Consider the following 27,950-nt stretch of genomic DNA (forward strand, 5'->3'; position numbering starts at 1 on the left):
AACCCTGAGCCCCCTCTCGCACCCAAACTCCCTCCCAAACCCTGCACCTGAACCCCCTCCTGCACACCAAACCCCGCATCCCTGGCCTCACCCTAGAGTCCACACCTCCAGCCAGAGCCGACACCTCCTTCTGTGTCCCAACCCTCTACCTCATCCCTGAACCCTCTCCTGCGCTCCGAGCCCGCTCCTTTGCTCCAAACCCTTCTGCCCCAGCCTGCACCCCCCTCCTGTACCCCAAACCCCACTCTCCCAGCAGGAGCCCTCACTCCCTCCCACACTCTAACCCCCTCTCCCCAGCCTGGAGCCCCATCCTGCACCCAAAACCCCTCATCCTCACCCCAGAGCCTGCACCCCCTCCTGCACCCCTGCCCTAGTCTGGAGCCCCCTCCCGCACACTGAACCCCTCATTTCTGGCCCCAGCCTGAAGCCCCCACCCCCCCAGCTGGAGCCCTCACCCCCTTCTGCACCCCAGCCCCCTGCCCTAGCCGAATGAAAGTGAGTGAGGGTGGAGGAGAGCAAGGTGGGGGGGCTGGAATGAGTGGGGGTGGGGCCAGGGGGCTGAGCAGTGGTGTTTGGTTTTGTGCAATTAGCAAGTTGGCAACCCTACCTGTTCTGGTACCATTGATGTTGATGGATGCTTTGTAGTTGAGTTTAATGGGACCAGGATTTCACCCCAACACTTAGATATGGACTCCTGCTTCTGTAGGAGGGACTCTGATTTAAGAAGAAGAAAAAATAATCTACTTCTAGGCTCAAGAAAGGGACAAGAAGATGATGCATTTGGAGACTTAATAGTCAGAGATCTCACCATGAGGGGGAAATGTTTTTTAAAAATGTGGTAACTATGTTTGAGTGTCTGTCTCTTGATTGATATGCTTAATAACAACAACATTTTAATGCTTTATCTAAATTATGAAGTTAACAATCCATTGATGTGACTGGCTGGGGGTGGGTAGAATTCAGTTTTTTAATGCTGCCATTGTTCAGTTGGAGCCAGTTTTCTGCAAGGCTGTTAACAAGACAATGCTGCATTCGCTTATGTAGTGAAAGCTTGATTCTTATTCTTGTAATGAGAATTCTTAGAAATTCTGTTTTAAAAACTTACATCGTATATGAACCACATTTATGTAGATATAGATGATTGTATGTGCGAGATGAATACAATAAAATAAATCTGGACTTTGGAGCAACTTTGTGGTAGATTTCAGTACGGAATGATTCTCTAGAGCAGTGGTTCTCAACCAGGGGAATGTGTACCTCTGGGGGTACATCAACGCGTATAGATCAGTTCTCAAACTTTTGTACTGGTGACCCCGTTTCACACAGCATGCCTCCGTGTGCAACTCCCTCTCCCCGTATAATTAAAAACACTTTTTAATATATTTAACATCATTATAAATGCTGGAGGCAAAATGGGGTTTGAGGTGGAGACTGACAGGTAGTGACCCCCCCTAATAATCTTGTGACCCCCTGAGGGGTCGAGAACCCCGATATAGATATTTGCCTAGTTTTACAACAGGCTACATAAAAAGCACTAACGAAGTCAGTACAAAACTAAAATTTCATACAATGACTTGTTTATAGTGCTCCATATACTATAGACTGAAATGTAAGTACAGTATTTATATTCCAGTTGATTTATTTTCTAATTATATGGTAACAATAAGAAAGTAAGCAATTTTTCAGCAATAGTGCGCTGTGCCGCTTTTATATTTTTATGACTGATTTTGTAATCAGGTAGTTTTTACGTGAGGTGAGACTTGGGTGCACAAGACAAATCAGATGTGAAAGGGGTACCGTAGTCTGGAAAGGTTGAGAGCCACTGCTCTAGAACTGGTCAATTATTCATTACAGATGATAAATGTAGCCTGCTTTCTTGTAGGCAATTACTCACAAACAGGTCATAATTTTTAAAATGTTAATTATTGACAGTTCAGAAGTTGAATGAACAATGAATTTTGATCTATTGCTTGTTCTTGAGCATTAGTAAAAGAAGATCAAATACTGGATAAGATAATTTGGTAAATCATACCACCATTATTCATTGATTATATACTTGTTGATTGTATACCAGTAGTACTTGATGAGTTCTAGCAATGGCAAGTCACGATAGGAAGATTTAGACTAGGGGAAATAGTCATATTAAAAACCGATATAGCTAAACCAGTGCAAATCCATGTGTGAATGCACATAAATCCTTTACAATTGCATATCCATTTAACTTGCCCCTGTAAATTTACCAGAGGAAGTTAAATGAATATAAATCATATTTAATTTAAAGTATGTGTTCATATGGGATTGTACACTTAGCAAAATCACTTTAATATCACACCTTTAATTGAACGAGTGTGTGTGTGTGTGTGTGTGTGTGTGTGAAGACAAGGCCAAAGTTGCAGCTAGATGGAGTTCTAGCTAAAAGTTTTTAAAGCAATTTGGATGGAAAGTGCTATATATAGAATAGTAAATGATTGTTATCAGGAGTGAATGGGATCAGAACATCCTTAAAACAGCATTAAAAACCAAAGAAACTGTAATTTTTAAAAAGTACAGCAATCCTTGTCTAGACTGGAATATGATAATGCTAACATTGTTTAGCCCCATTCTTGTTTAAGGCCCAAACCATCATGATGATAACCTGTTTGGCTGCAGCCCTGTTTAAGAGCCCTTCTAGAAGGTGCTAATGGTTTGGGTTTTTTTGGTTTTCTTTAAATAGTAACTTACTCACTGCCCTTTGAGCAAATGTGAAGAAAATCTGTGTGGATACCCTGCATCATAGGGCAGTCCTTGAATATGTAAGGCTTTCAGCCTTGTCTGCAACAAGCTTTTTTTCTGAAAATGTTCCCAACATTTCCAGCAGGCGTGCAGCTCTAATGGATGGGGGTGCCAGTGTTTTTAGCCATCACAGTGCATATACTGTGAGGAGCAGATTTAGGGGCTTCCTGGAGCTTTTATCTGTGTTAGCTCTTGCTCCTCTTCTATCATTGGTGGAACTGCACTAGTAATGGTGGGGCATTTTTCAGAAAAAAAGCCTACTGAAGACACTGCAGTTGGGACAACATGTGTAGGCCATATGCATTCTAGCTCTGATTGAGCAAGCTAGCTAAAAATATTAGTGTGGCCATGGTGGCACAATTGGTGGCATTGGCAAGCTGCCCAAGTACAATCCTGCCTGGGACTTTGGGCGTGCATTCGGCTGGCTAGCCCGTGCCATTGCCTGTGCCACCATGGCCATGCTACTACTTTTAGTGAGCTAGCTCGATCAAAGCTAGCTCAGGTATGGCTACGCATGCTGCAGTCTCATCTTCCAATTACACGTAGACATATCCTTACACATGCCTGGACTGGACCACGGTTCCTAGCTGACGTTACATCAATGCCTCATCCTCAAACAATCTGAACTAGCATTTGGCCAACAAGGAGACGCACCAAACATTGGAAACCCACTAATATCCTAATCGAACAAGGCCAGTACTTCTCTTACAGACCAAACGTAGGTCATGAAGCCACCCTCCTTGAGGCCTTGGCTTTTTCTCCTCTGGAAATTAACATAAGAACGGTCATACTGGGTCAGACCATAGGTCCATCTAGCCCAGTATCCTGTCTTCCAACAGGTGCTTCAGAGGGAATGAACAGAATAGATAATCCTCAAGTGATACATTGCTTGTTCCCCATTCCCAGCTTCTGGCAAAGAGAGGCCAGGGACACCATCCTGCCCATCCTGGCTATAAGCCATTGATGGACTCTCCTCTGTGAAATTCCTTTTAAAAATAAAATATTAAATGATAGTAAACAGTAAAGTTCCAGGAAGACCCAGCTAGCTTTACTCTTTTGTAGTTTATATAGGTATATCAGGTAAGCTGAATTAGAGGGTTTCTGATTCAAGTTCAATGTAATGAGAAATTAACATGAAACAAATAAATTGATGGTGCTGTCCAATTTTTAAACGGGCTACAGTTAGGAAGCTTTAAGGAAGTGTGGCTTAATGCTTGTGAAACCAGATGTCATCCCCAGAATTGGCCTGGGAAACCACTTTGTCATCATGTGGCTGTGCAGAGTTCACACAATGATCATCTGAAGGTTATATTGAAAGAAAACTCAATTTAAACTAGTTTGTTAAAGGCAAGAGCAGTTAATAAAACATTTGAGCCTTCCAAATGATGATCACACTGACAAAATAGTCAGCTCCTGAGCATCAAGTAAAGTACACATGCTTATATACCCTGCATCTGACTTAAAGTTCCAGAGCACAATTCTCTGCTGCTCTTAGATTTAAGGGACTGTGATTTCCCTTTTATAATGAAGCAGAGTCTGCCATTTTCTTGAACATTTGATCTGCGTTTGGGTTGTCGGAAATGGATGTTTTTTAACTTCCATGGGGGCTTGGTCATATTCACCGTGCATTTTGCTAGGTGTGTGTTTTGTATGGTGCACATTGAGTAGGCACAGCTGAGGTCAAAAATGTTATGAATAAAAAAAGGAGATGGCTTTGTAACTAAAGACTAATATAAGGCACACAGTGGCATGTACAGCTTTTCATTTTTTGATTTTGGAGTGTTTTACTGTGCAACCTTTAGGTTTTTCACAATGCAATATTTAAGGGAAAAAAGATAGAATATATAAATTTGGAACTCACTGCTATAGGCTGAAATTCTGGCAAAACAGTTTAGTAATTTATATACATTTACAGTTTATATAAATGTCATTTGACGTTGCAATTAGAAGACCTATTAATACTCTTATTTCAACTGATCATGCAAGCTGGGGTCTGGAAGTTGTTGCACGATTAGGAGCATTATTGCAATGTTTTACCTTCCTTAGAAGTCTCCAGTATCGACTGCTGTCATAGATGACCAGAGTAGATGGAATATTGTTCAGTTTTGGTGTGGTTAGTCTCATTTTTGGATGGAACAATACTAGACAAATAATACGTCGCTACTCAAGAAAAATAATTACAATATAATATTTATCCTGTAAATAAATTGACATTTTCCTCTATAGGCAGCTCAAGCTACACAGGTAGACAAGAAAATGTGTGAGAGGTGGGGCGTGAGTTGAAAGGTTGTTTTGTTTTGTTTTGTTTGTTTTGGCTTATTCTGGGCATTAAACACCCAAGTAATTTTCTCAAGTGTAGGGATTCCTGAACACTGGCATTCTTTTTAGCTAGCTATTAGAAACAAAGGAACATAAGTAATTCAGCCATCAATGGTAATGTCAGAATATTTGAAATTAGCCTAATCTTCAAAGTTATGCACAAAGATTTCTCCAGCAGCATAAAAAGCTTGAGCAGGTAGATGTAGTGTGTATACTTAGATTATCTGGTAAAAGAAGGCATCTATTCAACATACCCTACATGGGGGTATAGGTCCATTGTTGAAGCCTCATTGTTTTGACCTTCATGGTATACAGGAATAAAATGCCTGACAAAGAACCTATTGTGTGTTTTCCATGGGAGATATTGCTACTTATTACTAAACTGTGCGGGGGAGGAGGCAGGGGTCAGCACTAGTTGAGCCATTGGAGGGCTACTTAAGCGATCTTCAATTCTCACTGTTAATCAAGTAAGAAATTTCAGGGTACATAATTACCAGACAGAGAGTGTAGTTTGTTTTTTTTCTTCTACTCTGTGGAAGAGGTGATGTTTGAGCCCTAAAAGAAAAGTTTGTGTTAGTTAGTGTTAGTTTCAGTGTTGTTTTGTTGCATTGTGTGGAAATGGGAAAGTAGGCAGCAGAAGAGCAAAAGTAGGAGAGTGCAGCTTGGCAACTGTGGGGATGTACCCACAAATTGGAGGGGGAACAGTAATCAATGGCAATACAATACATGAAAGGAAAAATATCCAGAACCCAAGTTAGTTAAGTGGTTAGTGTCAGAAGGCTGGATAGGTTCCTTTCTGTTGTTCCCTGTATGAGGAAGGGAGAAGGTTGCGTGTAGTGGGACTTGAATGGCTCCCTCTGGGCTGGGAAGAAAGAGTCAAGGGAGCTAGAACAGCTTGACTTGCACCTGTAACATTGGCTATAGATGATGATGGCTGCTTTAGGAGAGAGTCCTGAGAGTCTGAGGATTTCCATAGTTTATCACCCATAAACTCTCCTTTGCATTTCAACTGGTCTATGCTGTGGAGAAAATGAAATGAAGTATTTACTTCTCCAGGATTATTTATCTTTCAAAAACGCTAAACTCCTAGACATTTAATTATTGATTACAAAAAGCAAACAGGAATGAGTGTCAAAGAGTTACTTTTTAAAACTCTTTCATTATGGAACAAATACAATTTCCATTAACACCTCTGCAGGGTGAAGGGTTTTATGTTTTTGTTTTCAGCAACTCTCCGTAACGGCTGTGTGCATGCTATACTGGTGTGTGTGTGTGTGTGTGTGTGTGTGTGTGTGTGTGTGTGTGTGTGTGTGTGTGTGTAAACCCTTTCTCACTGAGCAGAGAAAGTGTCATGTACAAAGTATTAAATCTGACATTTCCTAAAATGATGAAAGTAAAATGGGGAAGAAAAACACTGCAAAAAGCAAAATCTGTTTCCAGCCATCTCAGTGTAGAAACAGCAACATTATATAGCACACCAGGCTGCTTCTAGTCTGATGAGCTGGAGAGGCTGTCAATTGTCCATAAACCTGGAGAGAGGCTCAGTGTACGAAGAAGGACGTAGTGACCATGACTGACTGTCATTCCAACATTAATACCTGCAGCGGTATCAAAAGTGGGAAAGTGTGCCACCTCTGCATAAGAAAATGTTACCAGCATAACAAATGAAGCTGGAGATGGTGATGATTTTTTCTATAAAAGCATATATGCATATGATCATGAAAAATAAAGCTGAAGCATAAAAAACTGTAAGGTTCATGAGGCTGGGGTTTTTAGAATTGCAAGTCAGTTCCACACTTCCAGCCTTGTTGTGTAATTAAGCTTCAGGGAATGGAATATAAAAAAGGCTAATACATGGAAATTCTCACACCTGTGTAATGCCATTTATTTCTGCAACCTGGGCAGTAGTACAAAAGACAAGAATTTGTAAAGTGGTGTGTGTGTGTGTGTGTTTGTGTATGAGTATATCAGTGGCTCTCAAACTTTTTTACTGGTGGCCCCATTCACGTAGGAAGTCTCTGAGTGCGACCCCTCCCTTATAAATTAAAAACACTTTTTAATATATTTATCACCATTATAAATGCTGGACACAAAGTGGGGCTTGGGGTGGAGGTTTACAGCTCGTGACCCCCCATGTAGTAACCTTGTGACCCCCTGAGGGGTCCCCACCCCCAGTTTGAGAACAGTCAGCTGCAGCGGCACAGGAGGCGGCGAACAGAGCGGCTAACAGGGGAGTTTCTGTGGGAGTTTCCGGGGGAGGTTGCAGGGGAGACCAAGGCAGAGAAACCAGGAAGGCAGACTAGGGAAGAGGCAGGGGTCTGCCAGCAGCCCTGCGCTTGTCAGTGGCCTGCGGTGCGGTATGAGCTGTGGATTGCCAGGCACAGAGTTGCAGCGCTACGATGGAGGCGGAGGCAGCAGGTGCAGACACACTGAGGATGACTGGATGCGGTAGCTGCGACATGTACATGGTCCTAGAGGGAGCACCTGAAAGGAGTTTCATCTGCATGAAGTGCCGCCTGATAGAGCTGCTGGAGGAAAAGGTAAGGGGACTGGAGATGCAAGTGGAAACTCTGGCTGAGTTTAGAAGGGGATTTGAGCAGATGATGGAACACAGACATGATGAGGCACAGGGGACAAGCTCAGACGAGCGGATAGAAGCAGGACCTAAGGACTCTGAGGAGGGACTGCTGGGTGAGGAAAGTGGACGGTGGAAGCATGTCACTAGGAGAACCAGGCAGAGGAAAAGACGGGCCAGCGATGGACAAATAGAACTCAGGAACAGGTTTGCTGAGTTGGGAAATTAAGATGGAGCACAGCAGGCTGCTGAAGGAGAAAGGGCGAGGAAGAAGAGGCAAGCAGCTAGTCCTGCAGAAGGAGGGGAGGAGTCAGTGGAGGCGACATCAAGTACGAGCCCTAGGAGGATAGTAAGGGCGAATACAAATCGAGAGGAATCGCGGCCAGCTGCTGTGGAGGATAGACCGGAGAATCGCACTGTCGCCAGGAAAAGGCAAGTCTACGTGATTGGAGACTCTTTACTGAGAAGAGTAGACAGGCCTGTAACTAGACCTGATCGGGAGAACAGAAGGGTGTGCTGTCTGCCAGGGGCTAAGATACAGGATGTGGACTTGAGGCTGAATACGATCTTAGCAGGAGCGGGAAAGAATCCGTTGATTATCCTTCATGTGGGAACAAATGACACGGCTAGTTACTCGCTGGACTGTATCAAGGAGGACTATGCCAGACTGGGGAAGAGGCTTAAAGACATTGAGGCTCAGGTGATCTTCAGTGGGATTCTGCCGGTTCCTAGAGCGGGACGACGAAGGAGTGACAAGATTATGGCGATCAACAGATGGCTCAGGGAGTGGTGTTATAAGGAGGGCTTTGGGATGTACGGTCACTGGGAAGCATTTACGGATAGACAACTGTTCGCTCAGGATGGACTTCATCTCAGCAAGGAGGGAAATAGAATTCTAGGATGGAGGCTCGCCGACCTCATCAAGAGGGCTTTAAACTAGGAAGTTGGGGGAGATGGTTGGGAGATGTTCGGGAGATCTCCACGCCAGAATATAACCTGGAGAGGAAAGTAAACAAAGTGAGCGGAGATACCCTTGCGGCCCCAAGATTTGATCCAAGGAGGAATAGTGGAGTAGAAACCAGAGTAACAGGTGATGCTGGTGGTAGAAAGTTTGTGCACGATGGGGGAAAGAATGTCACTGACACCAAACGCCGAAAATTAAAAGGTCTGTACACTAATGCGAGGAGCCTAGGTAACAAGATGGAGGAACTGGAGTTACTAGTGCAGGAAGTGAAGCTGGATATTATAGGGATTACCGAAACCTGGTGGAATAGTACTCATGACTGGAGCACGGGTATTGAAGGCTATGTGCTGTTTAGAAAAGACAGGAAGAAAGGCAAAGGTGGTGGAGTAGCCTTGTACATCAATGATGAAATTAACTGTAGCGAAATAAGAAGCGATGGAATGGATAAGACAGAGTCTGTCTGGGCAAAAATCACACTGGGTAAAAAAGCAACTAGAGCTTCCCCTGAGATAGTGCTTGGGGTGTGCTACAGACCGCCGGGATCGGATTGGGATATGGATAGAGACCTCTTTAATGTCTTTAATGAAGTAAACACAAAGGGGAAATGTGTGATTATGGGGGACTTCAACTTCCCGGATATAGACTGGAGGATGAGTACTTGCAAGAATAATAGGGGTCAGATTTTTCTGGATGTGATAGCGGATGGATTTCTTCATCAAGTAGTTGAAGCACCTACAAGAGGGGATGCCATTTTAGATTTGGTGTTGGTGAGCAGTGAGGACCTCGTAGAAGAAATGGTGGTAGGGGACAACCTTGGTTCGAGTGATCATGAGCTGATTCAGTTCAAACTAGATGGAAGGATAAACAAATGTAGATCTGGGATTAGGGTTTTTGACTTCTCGAGGGCTAATTTTAAAGAGTTAAGGAAATTAGTTAGGGAAGTGGATTGGACGGAGGAATTAGTGGATTTAAATGCGGAGGAGGCCTGGAATTACTTTAAGTCACAGCTGCGGAGACTGTCGGAAGCCTGCATCCCGAGAAAGGGGAAAAAAACCATAGGCAGGAGTTGTAGGCCAAACTGGATGAGCAAGCAACTCAGAGAGGGGATTAGACAAAAGCAGAAAGCTTACAGGGAGTGGAAGAAAGGCAGGATCAGTAAGGAAAGCTACCTTGCTGAGGTCAGAACATGTAGGGATAAAGTGAGGAAGGCTAAAAGCCACATTGAACTGGAACTTGCAAAGGGAATCAAAACCAATAGTAAAAGATTCTACAGCCACATAAATAAGAAGAAAACAAAGAAAGAAGAAGTGGGGCCGCTATACACTGAGGATGGAATGGAGGTTAAGGATAACCTAGGCATGGCCCAACATCTAAACAAGTACTTTGCCTCAGTTTTTAATAAGACTAGTGAGGAACCTTGCGATGATGGAGGCATGATAAACGGGAATGTGGATATGGAAGTGGATATTACCGCAACTGAGGTAGAGGCCGTACTTGAACAGCTCGATGGGACAAAGTCGGAGGGCCCGGACAATCTCCATCCGAGGATATTAAAGGAACTGGCACGTGAAATTGCGAGCCCGTTAGCCAGAATTTTTAAGCAATCGACGAACTCGGGGGTTGTGCCATATGACTGGAGGATTGCTAATGTAGTTCCTATTTTTAAGAAAGGGAATAAGAGTGATCCGGGTAATTATAAGCCTGTTAGCTTGACATCTGTAGTATGTAAGGTCTTGGAAAAAATTTTAAGGGAGAAAGTAGTTAAGGACATAGAGGTCAATGGTAATTGTGACGAATTGCAACACGGATTTACTAAAGGTAGATCGTGCCAAACCAATCTGATCTCCTTCTTTGAGAAGGTGACGGATTACTTAAAGGAAATGCGGTAGATATAATTTACCTAGATTTCAGTAAGGCGTTCGACACGGTTCCGCACAGGGAGCTGTTAATTAAATTGGAAAAGATGGGAGTGAATATGAAAGTTTTAAGGTGGATAAGGAACTGGTTAAAGGGGAGACTCCAGAGGGTCGTATTGAAAGGTGAACTGTCAGGCTGGAAGGAGGTCACCAGTGGAGTCCCTCAAGGATCGGTTTTGGGACCGATCTTATTTAACCTTTTTATTACTGACCTTGGCACCAAGAGCGGGAACGTGCTAATAAAGTTTGCGGATGACACAAAGCTGGGGGGTATTGCTAACACGGAGAAGGACAGGGATACTATTCAGGAAGATCTGAACCACCTTGTAAACTGGAGTAATAGAAATAGGATGAAATACAATAGTGAAAAGTGCAAGGTCATGCATTTAGGAATTAATAAGAAGAATTTTGGATATACGTTGGGGGCACATCAGTTGGAAGCGACGGAGGAGGAGAAGGACCTTGGGGTACTGGTTGATAGCAGGATGACTATGAGTCGCCAATGTGATACGGCTGTTAAAAAAGCAAATGCGATTTTGGGATGCATCAGGCGGGGTATTTCCTGCAAGGATAAGGATGTGTTAGTACCGTTATATAAGGCGTTGGTGAGACCCCATCTGGAATACTGTGTACAGTTCTGGTGTCCCATGTTCAAGAAGGATGAATTCAAACTGGAACAGGTTCAGAGACGGGCTACAAGGATGATCTGAGGAATGGAAAAACTGCCTTATGAAAGGAGACTCAAAGAGCTTGGCTTGTTTAGCCTGGCCAAAAGAAGGCTGAGGGGGGATATGCTCGCTCTATATAAATATATCAAGGGGGCTAACGTTAGGGAGGGAGAGGAATTATTTAAGTTTAGTACTAATGTAGGCACGAGGACGAAGGGGTATAAACTGGATATTAGGAAGTTTAGACTTGAAATTAGATGAAGGTTTCTGACCATTAGGGGAGTGAAGTTCTGGAATAGTCTTCCGAGGGAAGTAGTAGGGGCAAAAGACTTTCCTGGCTTTAAGACAAAGCTTGATAAGTATATGGAGGGGATGTTATGATAGGATCGTTAATTTGGGCAATTGATCTTGAATTACCACCAGACAGGTCTGCTCAATGGTCTGCGGGGAGATGTTGGATGGGATGGGTACTGAGTTGCTGCAGAGAATTCCTTCTTGGGTGCTAGCTGGTGACTCTTGCCCACATGCTCAGGGTTTAGCTGATCGCCATATTTGGGGTCGGGAAGGAATTTTCCTCCAGGGCGGATTGGCAGGTGCCCTGGAGGTTTTTTCGCCTTCCCCTGCAGCGTGGGGCACGGGTCACTTGCTGGTGGTTTCTCTGCAGCTTGAGGTCTTCAAACCATTTTTGAGGATTTCAGTAACTCGGTCCTGGGATAGGGGTTGTTATAAAATTGGATGGGTAGGGTTCTGTGGCCTGCCTTGTGCAGGAGGTCAGACTAGATGATCAGATTGGTCCGTTCTGACCTATGAGTCTATGAGTCTATAATGTATGTGTGTGTGTATATAGAGAGATGATGATGAGAATGCGAAAGAATGGGAGGGGTAGACATTTTTAGTTTTGTGGTTATATATGTTTTTCGGCTGCGCACAAGCAAAAATAAACACATACCATCAAGAATACAGTAGCAAGCTATCTTATATATCCTGCAGGGCTATGTGAGGGGAAAATATTTCTGTAATTGTGTACCTCACTGATATGTTCAGAGGAAGACTTTGTCCAAGTCTACACTAGGCTTTTCCCCTCCCACCGTTGTTACCTCAGGGCAAGCTTCACCAGTAATAGCAATAGTGGGAGTACCAGGGTAGACAAAATCCCAGCTGCTGCTCTGTGTTCTCACTATTTTGTCATCTAACCCTCATCAGGTTACAAAACCTTGGAACTGCACAGGCTGCTCCCTAAGGATGAGAAGCACAACTCATCTCATCTTTTCTTTAGGCAGGGTCTCTGCAGACTAACCACGCAAGAAGATCCAGATCGCATACAGAACCCCCTCGCCTACAAGTGGGACCAGGAAAATCCTTACAAACGTCAAGTGATAGCATGTAATTTATCTCACGCAGGTGGCAGGAATGGTGAAGAAATTTTAAGAAAATATGCTAATGTTGACAAGGCCCTGTAGTGTGGCTGCACAGTGCTAAATTAGTAGTGTAGACCTGTCTCAGTCATCTTTATTGCTGTGTCATGAAACCTCCTCAGTAGCTCATGATATGGTGGTAAAAACACCTGAGCTCTAGCTTTTGTTGCCAGTGAAGCAGCTGTGCCATTGGTGGAAGTGTTATAATATGGGTCCTAGCTTTTCTTGTGTAGCTAAGGCCCTAGAGATATCTGAATCCTTACTGGTAGAGCAAGTGAGGTCTCACTGGTAACATAAGCCCATATAAAACTTCTTAACTAACACTTCTTTGCACCAAGTGTAAACAGGACACAATTTGATTAACAAGGTTGTTGAAAAATGATCTCAAGTCAGGTCACTGCCATCGGGAAATAACATAGTCTGAAGGTTATTACCCCAGGACTGGATGTCAGGAAATCTAGGTTCCATTCCCTGCTTTGGCACTGACTTGAGTTTTGATATTTGACAAATCGCCGAAGATCTGTGCCTCGGTTTCTAAAATGGTGACAGTTCTTTCTAGCTACCTCACAGGAATATTGTGAGGATTCATTCATTAATGTTTATAAAGTGCAAGGTGTTCTTACGGCGGGAGCACGAAGGAATGATTGTGCAGTAGTTCGTTTAATAAGCATTTCCATTCTAAAGGGCCATTTTTCAATTGCTGATAACTTTGTCAAATGTTCACCCTCCAGACTGAACTTCTGTTTTTTTAAAATGCTTTGCAGGTCCCTTTTAAATTGTGAATGAGCATTCTCAGGAATGGCCCAATTCAGCAGTACATCAGCCCTGTTTCTGCACTGTGCATGTGTAATCAGACCCTTATGGAACACCAGGGTGCCACCTTGTGGTGCTCCTTGTCACATCCATTAAAACAGTTCTTATGACGCTTCTGTATTTTCTTCGTTTAAATGTGATCCACCACAGATACTGATATTTAACCTCACTTCTGCATAGCAAATATGCAAAAATCAGTTTCCTCTGAAACTATTCCCCTCTCACTTCTCCCTTCCATTAAGAAAATGCAGCAATATAGAAAGAGATCAAGCGGCAAGAACAGACAGTAAATTAGATGTCAAATCGTAATGAGATATGGCAATAATAAAGCGTGATGCAAGTTTGAGTGGCATCCAGAGGTGGCATGCAAAAATTCAAAGAGATGTTAGTCACTCTCTATACAACTCTCCAGCAATCCATGCCAGGAATATTATGCTTGAGTTTAAGGGATTTCAGAAAAGAGTTATGGGAATGATTGGGGCAAGGGAGAAGGCAACATTGAATTTCCTATGGGAAAGAAGAGGAATTAGGCTTTGTCTGTAATGGGCTTTTGCACTGACTGCAGCCAGCAGTGTAACTGCACCTTTGCAATCTCTGATATGGACAGACATGGTCTGCGGAGCTTACTGCAGTTTCACGCAGGAGTTATTTGCATTGGTGCAAAAAGTTGCTTTGCCTACCCATGCCAGGGCTTGCATTGGTGTAGCTGTGTTAGTAATTGACCAGCAATGGCAGTAATCTGGGCAAACTCTCAGTCTAGAGAAGGCCTGTATGTGTAGCTTGGCTAAGTGCCAAGTAAGTCGCATGGGAGGGGAGGAGGAGCCGTCATTCTAATATTTGAAGAGTGCAAATGCTAAGGAAGGAAAGGAATTATTTAACCCAATTAAAGGAAGAGTAGATTACTATAAATTCATTCGAAAGTAAAGAGTAAATGGGGGGGAAACTTTCTGATGGGAAGAAGTGGTGTTCTGTTGAATGTTCTCCCGAAGGAAGCCATGAAAGCTTCATCACTTGTGTTGCTTTAATGCTACACTGGACTAAATGATGTGAGCCAAATTCAGCCTTGGCACAACTGGGAGTTGTAACCACTTACACTCTCTAAACCTAATCTAGCCCCAGTCACTTTGGTATTTAGGTATTTACAAAATTAGGAATGCAATCAAATGTACCGTAATCAAAAATCCTGGGTGGATTCTCAGAGCGGGGAGTAGGTGGCTTAGTAAGGCTCGATGATATGAATCGTTACATCTAAAGTACAATACTTATTAGCAGAACACTGTTTACATTGCTGTTTGGTTTAGATCCTTCGGGGAAACTACTGAGGATGAGTGCAAGGTAAAACAATAGAGTAGCTACATTTTTAAAAAAGCTTATTAAAAAAATATTGGAGGACATGAAACAAATTTATGTAGGTGTTTTACTACAAAGAGTCTAAATAAGGAAGCACATCACAAATACACCCCCCTTCTTCGTTCAAGTAAAATGTAGTGAAAGTAATTGAAACTAGCCAATGCTGAATTAATGGAAGGAGAGGGGTAAGGGTAGAGTTCGTATGAAAGGGTAAGAGGTAGAGATTCTTGAGATGGTAAACTACAAAATTTGACCACTATATATTTATAATATAGTTTATTTTGTGCTCATTTTCTTTTGAAAACACTCTGTTTCAGTGAAACAAAAACATTAGCCTAGTCCATTATAATTTATTGCATCCATATTTCAAAATACAGAAGGTTCAAAGGGTGCCTATCAACTGGAATCAACATATAGTGCAATCTTTTTGTGTTCCTATTTTAATCTTCGTAGGTTTTTTATCTTTATTTTTGTCCTTAAGTAATACACAGATTGTTTTGTGAAGTTTCGGTCTCAGGTTTTCTCCAGATGGAAAAGATTGTTAAAAGAATTATGTATTTAATTTGCTTGTGAATTGCAAACCATTTAAGTATACAATACATTCGGTGGCCTGAGTTGATGTGGATTATTAGATAAAAATGCAAAATTAGTGTAAAACCGTGCTACACTAATGACCTGTCCAAGACTGATAAATGCAGTGTGTTATGTTAATTTGGTACAATAACATTAGCAGGGCTCCATAAATGCAAATTTTAATATCTGATAAGATTGCAAAAATGAGTAATAAGCCTAGAAAGAAAACATAACACAAGATGCATCTGTATATTAGTGTTTTGTTGTTGTACTAGTTTGGGGGGAGGAGAGGTGTCTGTCATCAATGTTGTGAGTTACTGAGGCAAAATCATTTAATATTGGTAAATAGGCAGTGACCTCTGCAGAGCATGAATCTGTACAGAAATAACTGTTTTTTGTAAATATTTCCAAATGAATTTTCTCATTTGAATTTATTTCTATACTAAGTAGGTGGCCTTTTATAAGGCCTGGTCTACACTTAAGTTAGGCCGACATACCTTCGTCGGTCAGGGGTGTGAAAAAAACACACCCCTGAGTGTGATAGCTATATCAGCCAGACCCCCAGGGTGGCTATGCTGATGGAAGGATTCCTCCATCGATGTAGCTATTGTGGCTGGGGATGGAGAGAGGTTGGAGGTGCGGGGGTGTTTCTACACTGATGGAAAAGCCCCTTCTGTCGGTGCAGGTTGCACTACTCTATGGTGTTATGCCGGCATAGCTACAGCAAACAAGCAATGCAAGTATAGTCTTCATAGTATAGACATACCCTGAATTGAGCTACAGTACAGGCAGTTCTCAACTTTATGACGTTCGACTTATGCCGAGCTGCACTTACGACGCTTCTACATTGACGACCTGATCAACTTACGACTATAGGTTTCAAGTTTACGACTCTCAGTCCTGCAATGGAGTAGATTGCAGTTCTGAATTACGACGTTCTGACTGACGATGCAATTGTAAGAAACCTATTGTGTCGTAAGTCCGAGGACTCCCTGTACACTTACTCAGACTAAACTGATTAAAGAAGCTGAAGAATGTGATTAAATGTTACATAAATTGGGAAACACTAGACCTAGGTTAAGAAGAATAATTATTCCCCTTAGCTTGGTCTACACCAGGGTCTCTCAGCCTTTTTTCTTTCTGAGCACCCTCCTCCCCACCCACACACACACTATAAAAACTCCACAGGCCACCTGTGCCACGACAACTGTTTTTCTGCATATAAAAGCCAGGGTCGGTGTTAGGGGGTAGCAAGGAGGGCAACTGCCCAGGCTCCATACCACAGAGGGCCCTGTGAAGCTCAGTTGCTCAGTCTTTGGCTTCAGCCCCAGATCGCAGGGCTTCTGCCCCTGCAGGGTTTTGGGTTGTGTAGCAAATCATTGGTTAAAATTTTCTCTCTGAGTATCCTAATAATGAAAATACCCATTAAACCAATTTTAGTGCTTTGGGGCCAAACTTAATCTCAGATGTATAATGTACATTATAACATATCTTAAAATGTCTGCTTATTGTGCAACTGCAGTTGCAGATCTTTCCTAGATACACAATGATTTTGGACTGTGTGTGCATCTGGACATTAGTTAGAGAAAGCTATGGAATTAAGGATAATAAGTACATTTTAGAAATCATTTGTGGAGGGGGGGATGGTGGCATTAAAATTTAAATAGTAATCCTTTCTTGTCTACAAATATGGCTTTGGAAAAGCAGAGTAAGATGAAAGATTATAGTGAGTTGAATGCCCCTAGAGCAAAAGTCTAGTTATGTGCTTTGCATAACATCCTGTCTCGTGATCTATTTCCTTCACTCTCGATCGTGTAAATTACACACATCGTCACACAGTGATCTTATGTGTTTTATCCTACTAGTCATTACATCTACAGTACTCTATATCCCTGTCTAATGTGTGCTTCTCTCTTGAAAAGATTTAATATCTTTTACTTTATTAATGAATTAGTAGAATTTGTGATAGAACAAATTGAATTGGTTATGGATGAATGAAATATACATGTTTTGGCTAATTTAGTGGAATATGTGAACATTTTGTTATCTGATATTAATGTGAGGCACAAACCCAGCTTCACTGGCATTTTTAACAGATTTACAGTATTGTGAAAGGCAGGCATTTTAGCAGGATGCTAAATTAAAACTAGTGCACATTATTTTCAGGTGTTTCTTCATAATTGCAACATCTTTTAGATTAGAAAAATAAAAATAATTCAGTAACCATATCATCTAAATTCCATCAGTTCATGCAAAAATCAATATTTCATACACATTAAAGAAATGTTCAATTACACAATTGAAATATATATTGATTACTATTATGGTAGCATATTGGATATGTCTACATTTCAGTATAAGCCTAAGGCTTAAACTGAGGCTCAAGCCTAACCCCTCTTCTGTCTACACAAATGATGCTAATCCCGGGCTTGGTCCCACGGTCCTAGAACCCCACAGGAGTAGAGGGTTTGAGTTTGAGTCAAGCTGGGACCCAGAGTTCAGGCCCTGTTGCTCTGCAGTGTAGACATAGCCACATTGGACTTGTGCTCTGGGAATCTGCCATAAGTATCCCCAAATCCCACAGAGGGACTTCCTTTGTTCTCTGAACAGTCAAGATTGGTGGACAGTCAAGTTCTGCCACACTGCATCACGAACAAAGGGATAGAACTGTCACATTTTGAGAAGGTGCTAGGAAGTCTGGGACTCAGGCCAGCATAATATAGTGTAGATGCTGGAGCCCCAGGTCAGGACCCTGGGTTCCACAATTCCTAATGTGGGGTTACAAATGAGTTTAGACACTCAAGCCCTAGGTTAACAAATTTAGGGTCTGCTAACTTGAGTTCTACTGATCTGGGGCTTACACTGCAGCATAGACATCTTCCTAGAGACTGGGGCCCCATGGTGCTAGGCACTGTACAAACATATTTTGTACATGCGTGTAGGGCAGATGGCTTGTCTCCCTTGCCCAGGAAAAACTAACGCCATGCCCAAAGTCTTTTAAAACCCTTCCTTCAGGACGCAGTTTATTTTTCAAACACAGTAAAACAGTTCAACGTAAGTTGTACACATGAATCTGGTCTTTTCCCCTGAGCCAGGGTCTTCTCATGGGTCCAGAGTCCTTTCCCCTTTTGTCTCTCTTCCCTGTCTCGCTCCATGGCCTTCCACTGGAGCCAACCTCTCTCTTCCAGCTGAGCCACTTGTGGTTTCTCGAATCACTTTATTAGTCTCAGCGGGGAGCTGGTTGAGCAGTCACTGGTGAGCCTAGGCCCATCACCCCTTAAAGGACCAGCCACCCTTTGACTGTGATTTTGAAAAACAAACAACAGAATACCCTTTTTATATTGTCCTTTTAAAAATCAGTACCAACTCTACAGAACCTTCTCCACAGAATAACGATTAGCCCATACATCATCCAATTTTTTCTTCACTGTGGCCTTACCTTCAAGGAATAAGAGAAGGGTAAAAATGGATGTTTCTGAGATTGTCTTCATACATTTTTGAACTCTTTTAAGTTGTCTTAGGGAAGATGTTAGTATATTTTAAGTGTTAACATTGTTACTTAAAAGGAATTTAGATGTCACACACAATTTTGAAATGTTTAAAAAAATGTCAGAAAGCCCTAAACTCAAGTCAGCTATATGAAAGGTCAGGTTGCATACTCATGGATTCAAAAGGCCACAGTTGTGATAAATGTCAACACTGTTCTCGTCAAGTTGGTTATTACAGTGAGGCACCAGCTCTGCTATAGTTAAGCTTGAGCATTCATTTTAAAGTAACAGAATTGACCTTTTTGTATAACAGTAATTAAAAGCAATCAAATTCTTTTATTAGTTGGTAATTACATTTCTAACAGTTTCACCAGTAAGAAATGTGGAATTCTGAACTTTGGCAGAATGGAAATCTCTCTCTCTGTACTATGTTACCCTTCAAGTAGAAAGGCTTTTGAGCAGTCTGGGAGTAAGTACCCCTTTGAAGTGATGCCTTTAATAGGAGCTCCTTAAGTGAAGCAGGCACTCTGGCAGGGTGACTTTTACAGGTATTACAGTCTGAGACCTGGGTACATTTAAAGACTGACTATATTCTGAGGGCCACCATTCTGTCCTGCACTACAAGTTATAGCTGAGTTGTGGCATCCATTTACAACTCAGTTGTGCTCCAACCTTGTTATAGCATGGTTTGGGTTTGCCCACATAGGTAGAATTGTGGTATGTTATAACCAAATTAAAGAAACCATGCCGTCTAGTTATAACACAGCTTCTGTCCATCTGTGCAGTCAGACCTGTTAAAACAAGGTTGTGGGGCACAATTTTAATATAACTGAGGTTTCCCCATGTGCTTATAAATGTGTTGCCGGTATCAACATGATTTGTAGGCCAGCAGCTAGAATATAAGTAAAGGAAGCAGCTCTCGAAGAGCTGCCCTGCTCTAGATACTTTCCAAACTCTAACCCCGAGACTAGATAGCCAGGGGCAGAGAAAAGGAGGCAGGGAAGTTGCCATGGCCAAGAGCTCCCCACATGCCCGCCAAGAGCTCCTGAGGCATTTTTCTAGGTGAGCTGTTGCTGGTGAGCAGTGGTGAGGCTGACCTGTCATCCCCAGCTGGGTGCTCCTACAGCATCCCCTGCTGCATCTAGCTGTTGAAGGTAGTCAAACATCTCCTAATGCCATCTCTTCTCTGCAGTACCAGAATTGCCTGTGGAGCTCTTTGGTAAGTAGTGTCGTTCACAGAGGGATATGGATGAGATGTACCTATTCTGCCTCGGATATTGGAGGTGTGCTCCATGCATTTAGCGCAGAGTGGGGGAGAGGTTTTCTCTGTTCAGAAATGAACTGTAGTGGACAAGGCAGGTTTTTCTTTTGGAGTCTGGTATCTTTCAATCAAGCCACAGCAAAGATGTTCCAGACAGGGTCTGTAGGTGTTTAGTCAACTGATGAGTGTTGCTTACAGAATGGACATGACTAATGCTGCTCAACAATTCAGATTATGTGAGACTGAGACCTATATGTTTCAGAGTGGTAGCCGTGTTAGTCTGTATCAACAAAAACAACGAGAGATCCTTGTGGCACCTTAGAGACTAAAACATTTATTTGGGCATAAGCTTTCATGAGCTAAAACCCACTTCATTAAATGCATGGAGTGGAAAATACAGTAGGTAGGTATAAATACACAACATATGAAAAGATGGGAGTTGCCTTACCAAGTGGTTGGGGGGCTCAGTTTGAAGTGTTCTCCTATTGGTTTTTTAATATTATAATTCTTGATGTAGGATTTGTCCATTTATTCTTTTGCATAGAGACTGTCCGGTTTGGCCAATGTACATGGCAGAGGGGCATTGCTGGCACATGATGGCATGTATCACATTGGAATAAATGGACACAAATCTGACATCAATTCTTCAACAAAAAAACTTCAGAAACAGACTCCAACGAGAAACTACAGAACTGGAATTAATTTGCAAACTGGACACCATCAAATTAGGCCTGAATAAAGACTGGGAATGGATGGTTCACTACAAAAACTAATTTTCCCCTGCTGATGCTCACACCTTCTTGTCAACTGTTTGAAATGGACCACCCTGACTACATTGAACTCATTAGCGTTACAAAAGTGATTTTTCCTCTCTTCTTGTCACCTGTTGAGAATAGCCCACTTCCACCTTCATTGAATTGGCTCGTTAGCACTGACCCTCCACTTGGTAAAGCAACTCTCATCTTTTCATATGCTGTGTATTTATACTTGCCTCTGTATTTTCCACTCCATGCATCTGATGAAGTAGGGTTTAGCCGTGAAAGCTTAAGCCCAAATAAATATGTTAATCTCTAAGGTGCCACAAGGACTCCTCAATGTTTTTGTGAGAGTTGTATGAAGTTAGTTATCTTCATATCTCTGAATTGCACAGTCTGCTTGATTAAAAGTAGTAGATTACTGTAAATTGGCATAATTTGGAGCCTACCGCCACTTTCTATGAGTGTCTTCCACACATGGGCTGTGCTTAGGGTTGTCAACTTGGTTGGATGAATTCCTGGAGAATTCATTACATGACACAATATTTAATTAAAGATTAATCTTTAATTCCTGGAGACTCCAGGACAATTCAGGAGGGTTGACAATAGGGATGTAAATGTTTAACCTGTTAACTTATAAACTTGATGCTTATCGGTTCTAGTTAATGATTTAAACTCTGCTGCTGGCCCACCTGCCGAGGGCTCCCAGCTGCTGCCCCATGTGCATCTAGGGCTCTGCTGCCGCCAGGCACTGGGGGCAGCAGAGCTCCAGGCATGGGGCCTGTGGCCCGCAGCCCGGGCACATGAGAGGGGAAGGGGAGAGGGCAGTAGCGCCCCATGTAAAATGTCGGGGGGCTGCAGTGCCCTCACACTCCTAGTTTCCAGTTAAACATTTAACCATTTAACAGACTGAATTTCAATAGGTTAAATGGTTTATTTTTTTAGCCACTATTTACATCCTTAGTTGGCAACCTTAGCTGCACTAGAGATAGATCTGAGTTCAGATCTGGATTTCAAACTCTCAAAGTTCGGGGGGTGTTTGGCTCTGGATATTTGGTTCATCCCTTATGCTGATGCTAGCATAATATGCATAGAACATGGGTTTTTTTATTTGTTTTTATTAAAGCTACTCATCTGAAGTTAGATGCCAGTCTAATGCTTAAAGTGCAAGACTGTATCTATGAAATGTAGATAACTAGCTCTGCCACTAACTGGAGGTGGGGCTTTTGTCAGGTCATTGGACCCCTAGGTTGGTCAATTTCCCCGACTGTGAAATGAAAATGAGTACAGAAATCTGGTACATTTGACTTACCTATGTCTATAGGTGTATTGTGAGGCCAAACGTATTGCTGTTTATGTAAAGCGCTCGAAGGTCGATTGGATGGAAAGTGCTATCGAAATTTGAAGTATTTTTTTTGCTCTTACTATAGTATTTCTCCTTGAGGTAATGTCTAAAAACTTTACTAACATTGAATCTTCTCTCGAAGCTAGTGTTCTTTCTGATCTGTTTGTTCAATCTCAACTCCAATTTTCTGCTTTACCTACCAGCACAGAAATTCTTTCCCATTGACATTGGTGGGAGACGCATGCATTGTTACTTTAGAGATCCACTGGGTTTATCTGAAGGGAAATGTTTGTTCATAATCTCTCATCATGCTAATATTTTATATACATTGGACTTATTTGTGTTCCGCTTGAATACTAACATTTTTGCATTCCTGGTGTTTTCACGTTTCAAATTGATTTCTTTTTAAAATTTCATAAGAATGGAATTATTCAGATGTTATTGTTCAATTTAGTTAAATATATTCTGTCTAGCTGGTATTAAGATTCCTATAGTAGCCAACTTACAGAAAACCAGATCACAGAATTCTCCTCGCTCTGGTCTACTAGATTAGAGACTAATCTCCCATCTAAGTCAACGGAAAGACTCTTACTGACTGCAGTGAGAGCTGGATCAGATCTGTATGGCCTGATCCCCAAACAATCCTTATCAAAAGCTTCAATGGGATTATTTGCCTTAGATAAGTACTACATCTGGGTAGTAAGTGTTTGCAAGATCAGGCCCTTGGACACCAAAGAAGACCAAAATTAGTGTCCTTGTTGTCTGTGAAGTTATCTTGTTCAGTTCTGCTCATTTTTATCTGTTGGAAAATATAAGCCTGTCTTTTAAACAGTCAACCACTGACTCAGTGTGACTTTGTGCAAGTCACTTGTTCATCTGATGCCTTGGATTACTTAGTTATGAGAAGCAGTAAAAGACTTCGTAAAGAAAGATTCTTACCAAAGACACTAAAATATTTCTAAGTGCTGTCCCTGTAGATATGAAACACTGCTTTTGCTCTCCATTTTTTAGGTGCTTACATCATGTCGGGCCTTCTTGTTGACATCCCGCATTCCCACCAAGGTAAGTTTGTTTTATTTCAGTACCTGTTTTGCAATTATATTCATACATTGCAGTGATGTAAACTTACTGATGACAGTGCTTATGCATCTGAAAAGAGATCTGAGGACTGGAGTAGTAATTTTTGTGTAAAGTTGTTAGAATGCTTTTTCAGTAATTGCCTTCTTAAATGGTTTTGTCAGCACATAGGTGAAACATTATAGGAGAACCTAGACTTTTAAAAATGTGTATGGGTGAAGAATTGCATTACAAATAACTTGAGGTGTTGTAACTGCGCAGTTCATAAGACTCCTAATGGGATCCAGGTGAGTTAGTTCCCAGACAAGTTGATGGCATTACTCTATAGGTATTGCCTACACTGCAGTTGGTGCGTGAGATTGCAATTAGGGGAGACATACCTGCTCTAGGTTTGATCTAGCTGGTGTGGCTAAAAAATATCAGTGAAAGTGTGGCAGCATGGGCTATCAACACAAGTACTTGCTTGTACAGCCCACACTGAAGCCTGTGTCACTGCGTCTTCACTGTATTTTAGCTACCCTTGCTGGATTTAAGCTAACGTGTAGGTATGCCTACCCACACTGCAGTCCTACTTCTGATTACAGTATAGACATATTCTAAATTGTTGTCTCTCTGAACTCCAAATTAGAAATGATATGGAGTGTTCTGAATCCTACTGTTCTCGGTGGAATAATCTCTGTTGTTTTCCATGGAGTCCATAGTTTGCTATGAGAGGCATTTTGCCAACCTACCTTATAAAGGCCATGAAATACTTATTTCAGTCCCATGACAATGTGGAACAATTGTCATGGCAGAGGAACAATACATTTCTGTGTGGAGCAGGATGATTTTGAATCAGGAGATAATCTCTTCTCCCACCCAGAGTCCATTAACATGCTTTTGGCAAATGTTCATGTTCTGCTTAGTTGTGCACATATACAGAGAAAGATTAACAAATGATAATCACTGGTGCTGGAAAGTGCTCCTCTCCCTCATATCCAGACTGAAAACATGTACTGAAGGCTAAAAAGACTCTTCTTTTGGTGTCCCTAATGTTTATGGAAAGAAATGAGGGCTGCAGAGTTTCATATGTCAAGTGGAAACGGTATCATTTAATGTTCTGAGAATGGAAATGGCAGAAAAATAATCAGTGGAAATAGCCATAGTATTAATTTAGCACTGAAAACACTTTTAAAAATGTCTTTTTGGTGCCTTTATTTCATAATATCTTGTGAGATTGATTGTGCTGTATCTCTTCCCCCCCCCCCCCCCCCAATCAAAGCCTAAAATCTCTATTCTAGGCTAATGAAATTGGTGGCATCGATGATAAGTGAAATGGATGAATAGTTTTCAAATGAAAACCGCTCTTCACAGACACAATTTCTTTTGGAAATTGGATCCTTTCTGATTCAACACCAGTATGCTTGTTGAGAGCGTCTTTCTTTACTAGCATAGGTGTGCATGGTAGTTGACTTCCTAAAATCTAGAAAGTTTAAAAAGCTGCACGGGATCTTAATGTTGCTGATGAGCTCAGTGACTCCTCTTGATGTCATCTAGCAAAGGAGCGTTGAGAGAGATGAGAACATGTGACATTTTCCTGAGATGATAATATAACCTATGATCATTTAATACACTAACTATGGACAAGTGGTAGAGTGATTTAGTTGTCCTGAAAAGTGCAATGTGGACTGGAGGAGGATGTAATTGATTTGTATTTTTAGTGTCAGTTTACTGCTATAATCTTTTTCTTTTATTTATGGCTGATCAAGTATTTCCTTCTCTCCATTCCCCAATGATGCAGTAGACTTTATTTCTGCGATACGAAGACATCTCTCCCTTACGCAGACCTTCTGAAAGAGGAATAGAAAGATTACAAACACTCACCACCTTGGTTCCTTCAAGGAACTTTTGTGAAATCTACTATGTTCTGAGAACTTCAGTACTGAGGTTACTGTATTACTTTTGTATGGAATTCCAAGCATTAGCTCATCTTGAACAGCTCATAAAATTGACATTGAAATTTTATTCCAGGCACATGAATATAATTAAAGAGATGAAGATTGGTTAAATGTGACATTTGCCTAACATAAAAAAAGTCAAGTTATGGACTCCTCTTTGCAGTAGCCTTTATGGAGGATTCTCTGCAGCTTGAGGTCTTCAAAGCACAATTTGAGGACTTCAATAACTCAGACGTAGGTTAGGGGTTTGTTATAGAGATTGTATGGCTTCATTGTGCAGGAAGTCAGACTAGATGATCATAATGGTCCCTTCTGACCTTAAAGTCTATGAGTCTATGAGACTCCTCTTTGCAGCACAGTGCACTTCCACACATAGTGACAGACTGAGGGCTGCCCGGGGAGGGGCAAGTGGGGCAATTTGCCCCGGGCCCCACAGGGGCCCCCGCGAGAGTTTTTCGGGGCCCCTGGAGTGGGGTCCTTCACTCGCTCCGGGGGCCCTGGAAAACTCTCGTGGGGCCCGGGCCCCCGGAGCTTCTTCCACTCCGGGTCTTCGGCGGCGGGGGGGTCCTTCCACTCCGGGGTGGAAGGACTCTCCGCCGCTGAATTACCGCCGAAGACTTGATTGCACTTTGGCGGCGGGTCCCGCTTCGGCGGAATTTGGCGGCGGGGGTGTCTTTGGAGCACTTCGGTTATGGGTCCTGGAGCTGAAGGACCCCCCGCCGCCAATTTACTGCTGAAGCGGGGCCCCCCACCTCCGAAGACCCCAGACCCCCAGAATCCTCTGGGCGGCCCTGGACAGACTCCACACATTGACAAGGAGCTGTCTTTTCCCTCTAATAGAGAAGGAAACACACCACATACACACTGTATTACAAACTTAGCAACATTAGCAAATATTGAATGTTGACATAAATGCACAGATTAAGTATCTGGTGTCTGATATGTTTGATGGTTCAAGATTCCAAATGTACTTTTGGTACTAGTTTTCAGTGAGTTTTAGCTATGTGGAAAGTTTGAAAGTGAACAAACCCAGATGGCTGTTAGCCAGTGGTATCCTAAAAAGGTGAAACACTCAGAATAGTATTTATCCTTTACAGGATACCACTAGCTAACAGAATAACTCTTTTAATTATTTTTAATTCATAAATTAACATGTATACTCAACAATCCTGGGAAAATTGACTCACAAATTATTTGTTATACATTTTGGAAAGATTTATTGTATTACACACACACACAAGCACACACACTTGCAACATTGAATCCCCCCATCTTAATTATAGAGATGTTGCCACACCTCGCTATTGCACACCGATATTCAAAAAGCGTTCTTTTCAAGACCAGCTTTTTGAATCTGTTGCTTCTGTATAGATTTTTTTGTTTTGTTTTGAAGAGCTGTTTTAGGTTAGTATGAATATACGAAGTTAACACACACGCAGCACATACTTTTACTGGGGCCATCAGAGACTGCTGGATAAATAATGTGCAAAGTAGGAACATTTTAGATGATGGAAAGAAGCTCCTAAAAGATCCATAATGGTCTGTTGAATAAATACATGTACACTATACTCCTGACTGTGAAATGTGTTAAATAGACTTTTAAAATGTTCCTAGGTTCTAGGGAACTGGATGACTCGGTATTGGGCTGGCAATGGGATATGGAGACTTTCACTGCTAAATGTGTGGTTTGAATACAGTGTATGTCACTAGTGATCAAAAGCTGCCATCTGATGACTGGCTGTCCTATGTGAATGTAGAGGAAGATACAGTAGATAGGTGTCCACATCACAAAAACTGATATTAACTGGCAATTTCAGATAAGAAGTAACTGAATGGGTATGAAAATGAATGAATTTCTTACAAGGTGATCTCTTCATGCCAAAATGATATACTTTGGTGTGAGCAATGAGGAAATGCTTGCACTGCCACTGCCTGGGCTGAATCTGTTCTGTGGCTAAATAAAGGACCTTTCCATTGCTGGTTGAGGAGCATTTTTCAGGAACAGGAAGTGTAGTTTTCCAGGCTGCTTCATGCTATGATGCTGCTGTACATTATGTTTCTTAACTTGGTGCATATTCTTTTGACCGTCTTTTCAGCTAAATGATTGGAAAGTTAGTTCACCCTTTTGTGAAAAACTACTTTTAACAACAAAAAGAAAGGGGAAAAAATCAATTTCACTAAACTAAATACAAACTTTTTTTGGTTATTGCTCATTTCTTTGGAGGACAGAAGTGTGAGTTATAATTAGAAACTTTCATTGGATTTTAGCCTTTAATCCTAAAATCCTGAGTGAGAGCAGAATGGCATTAAACTGTGCTGCCCATATACTCACTGGTGAAAACTATAACATGATAGTCTGTGAGGAAGATTACTCTAGATAAAAAGTGTCTTACATGCTATTATAGGCCTGTGTAGGTGTTCTTTCCATAAAATAAATGGTCACATTTATGAAGAGTGCTTTTATAAATAGCTCGTAAAGCTCTAATTAATGATTAATAAATGGTTAACTAGTTAGAGTACAATAGGTCAAGAAGTTGCTTATAAACATCTATAACATTTTGTACTGATGTGCTTAGAACTACATGTAACGCATACTACTCAGTCAGGGAACAGCCTTGAAACTTCTTCTAGTCATTTTTAACCCATAAAAAGTTATTTATAAATACACCTTTAATATAAAATGTAATCAAATGTACTAAATATTTACTTGTACACAGTAAAG

The 27,950-nt window shown here is 41.7% G+C and overlaps 2 protein-coding genes across 6 annotated transcripts in view; one reads left to right on the top strand and one right to left on the bottom strand.

The window, feature by feature from the left end:
• The window catches only part of CARMIL1 (capping protein regulator and myosin 1 linker 1), a 280,248-nt gene that overhangs the window by 86,750 nt on the left and 165,548 nt on the right, over window positions 1-27,950 (top strand). For all 5 annotated transcript variants that reach the window (XM_050941772.1, XM_050941775.1, XM_050941773.1 and 2 more), the window contains exon 3: window positions 23,226-23,276. In XM_050941772.1, coding sequence (XP_050797729.1) covers window positions 23,226-23,276 — 51 coding nt within the window. The remainder of the gene's footprint in view (window positions 1-23,225; window positions 23,277-27,950) is intronic.
• The window catches only part of LOC127045612 (uncharacterized), a 251,489-nt gene that overhangs the window by 45,167 nt on the left and 178,372 nt on the right, over window positions 1-27,950 (bottom strand). The gene's annotated exons all lie outside the window — the stretch shown is intronic.

This window comes from Gopherus flavomarginatus, chromosome 2, assembly GCF_025201925.1.
Source record: "Gopherus flavomarginatus isolate rGopFla2 chromosome 2, rGopFla2.mat.asm, whole genome shotgun sequence".
Classification (NCBI taxonomy): domain Eukaryota; kingdom Metazoa; phylum Chordata; order Testudines; family Testudinidae; genus Gopherus; species Gopherus flavomarginatus.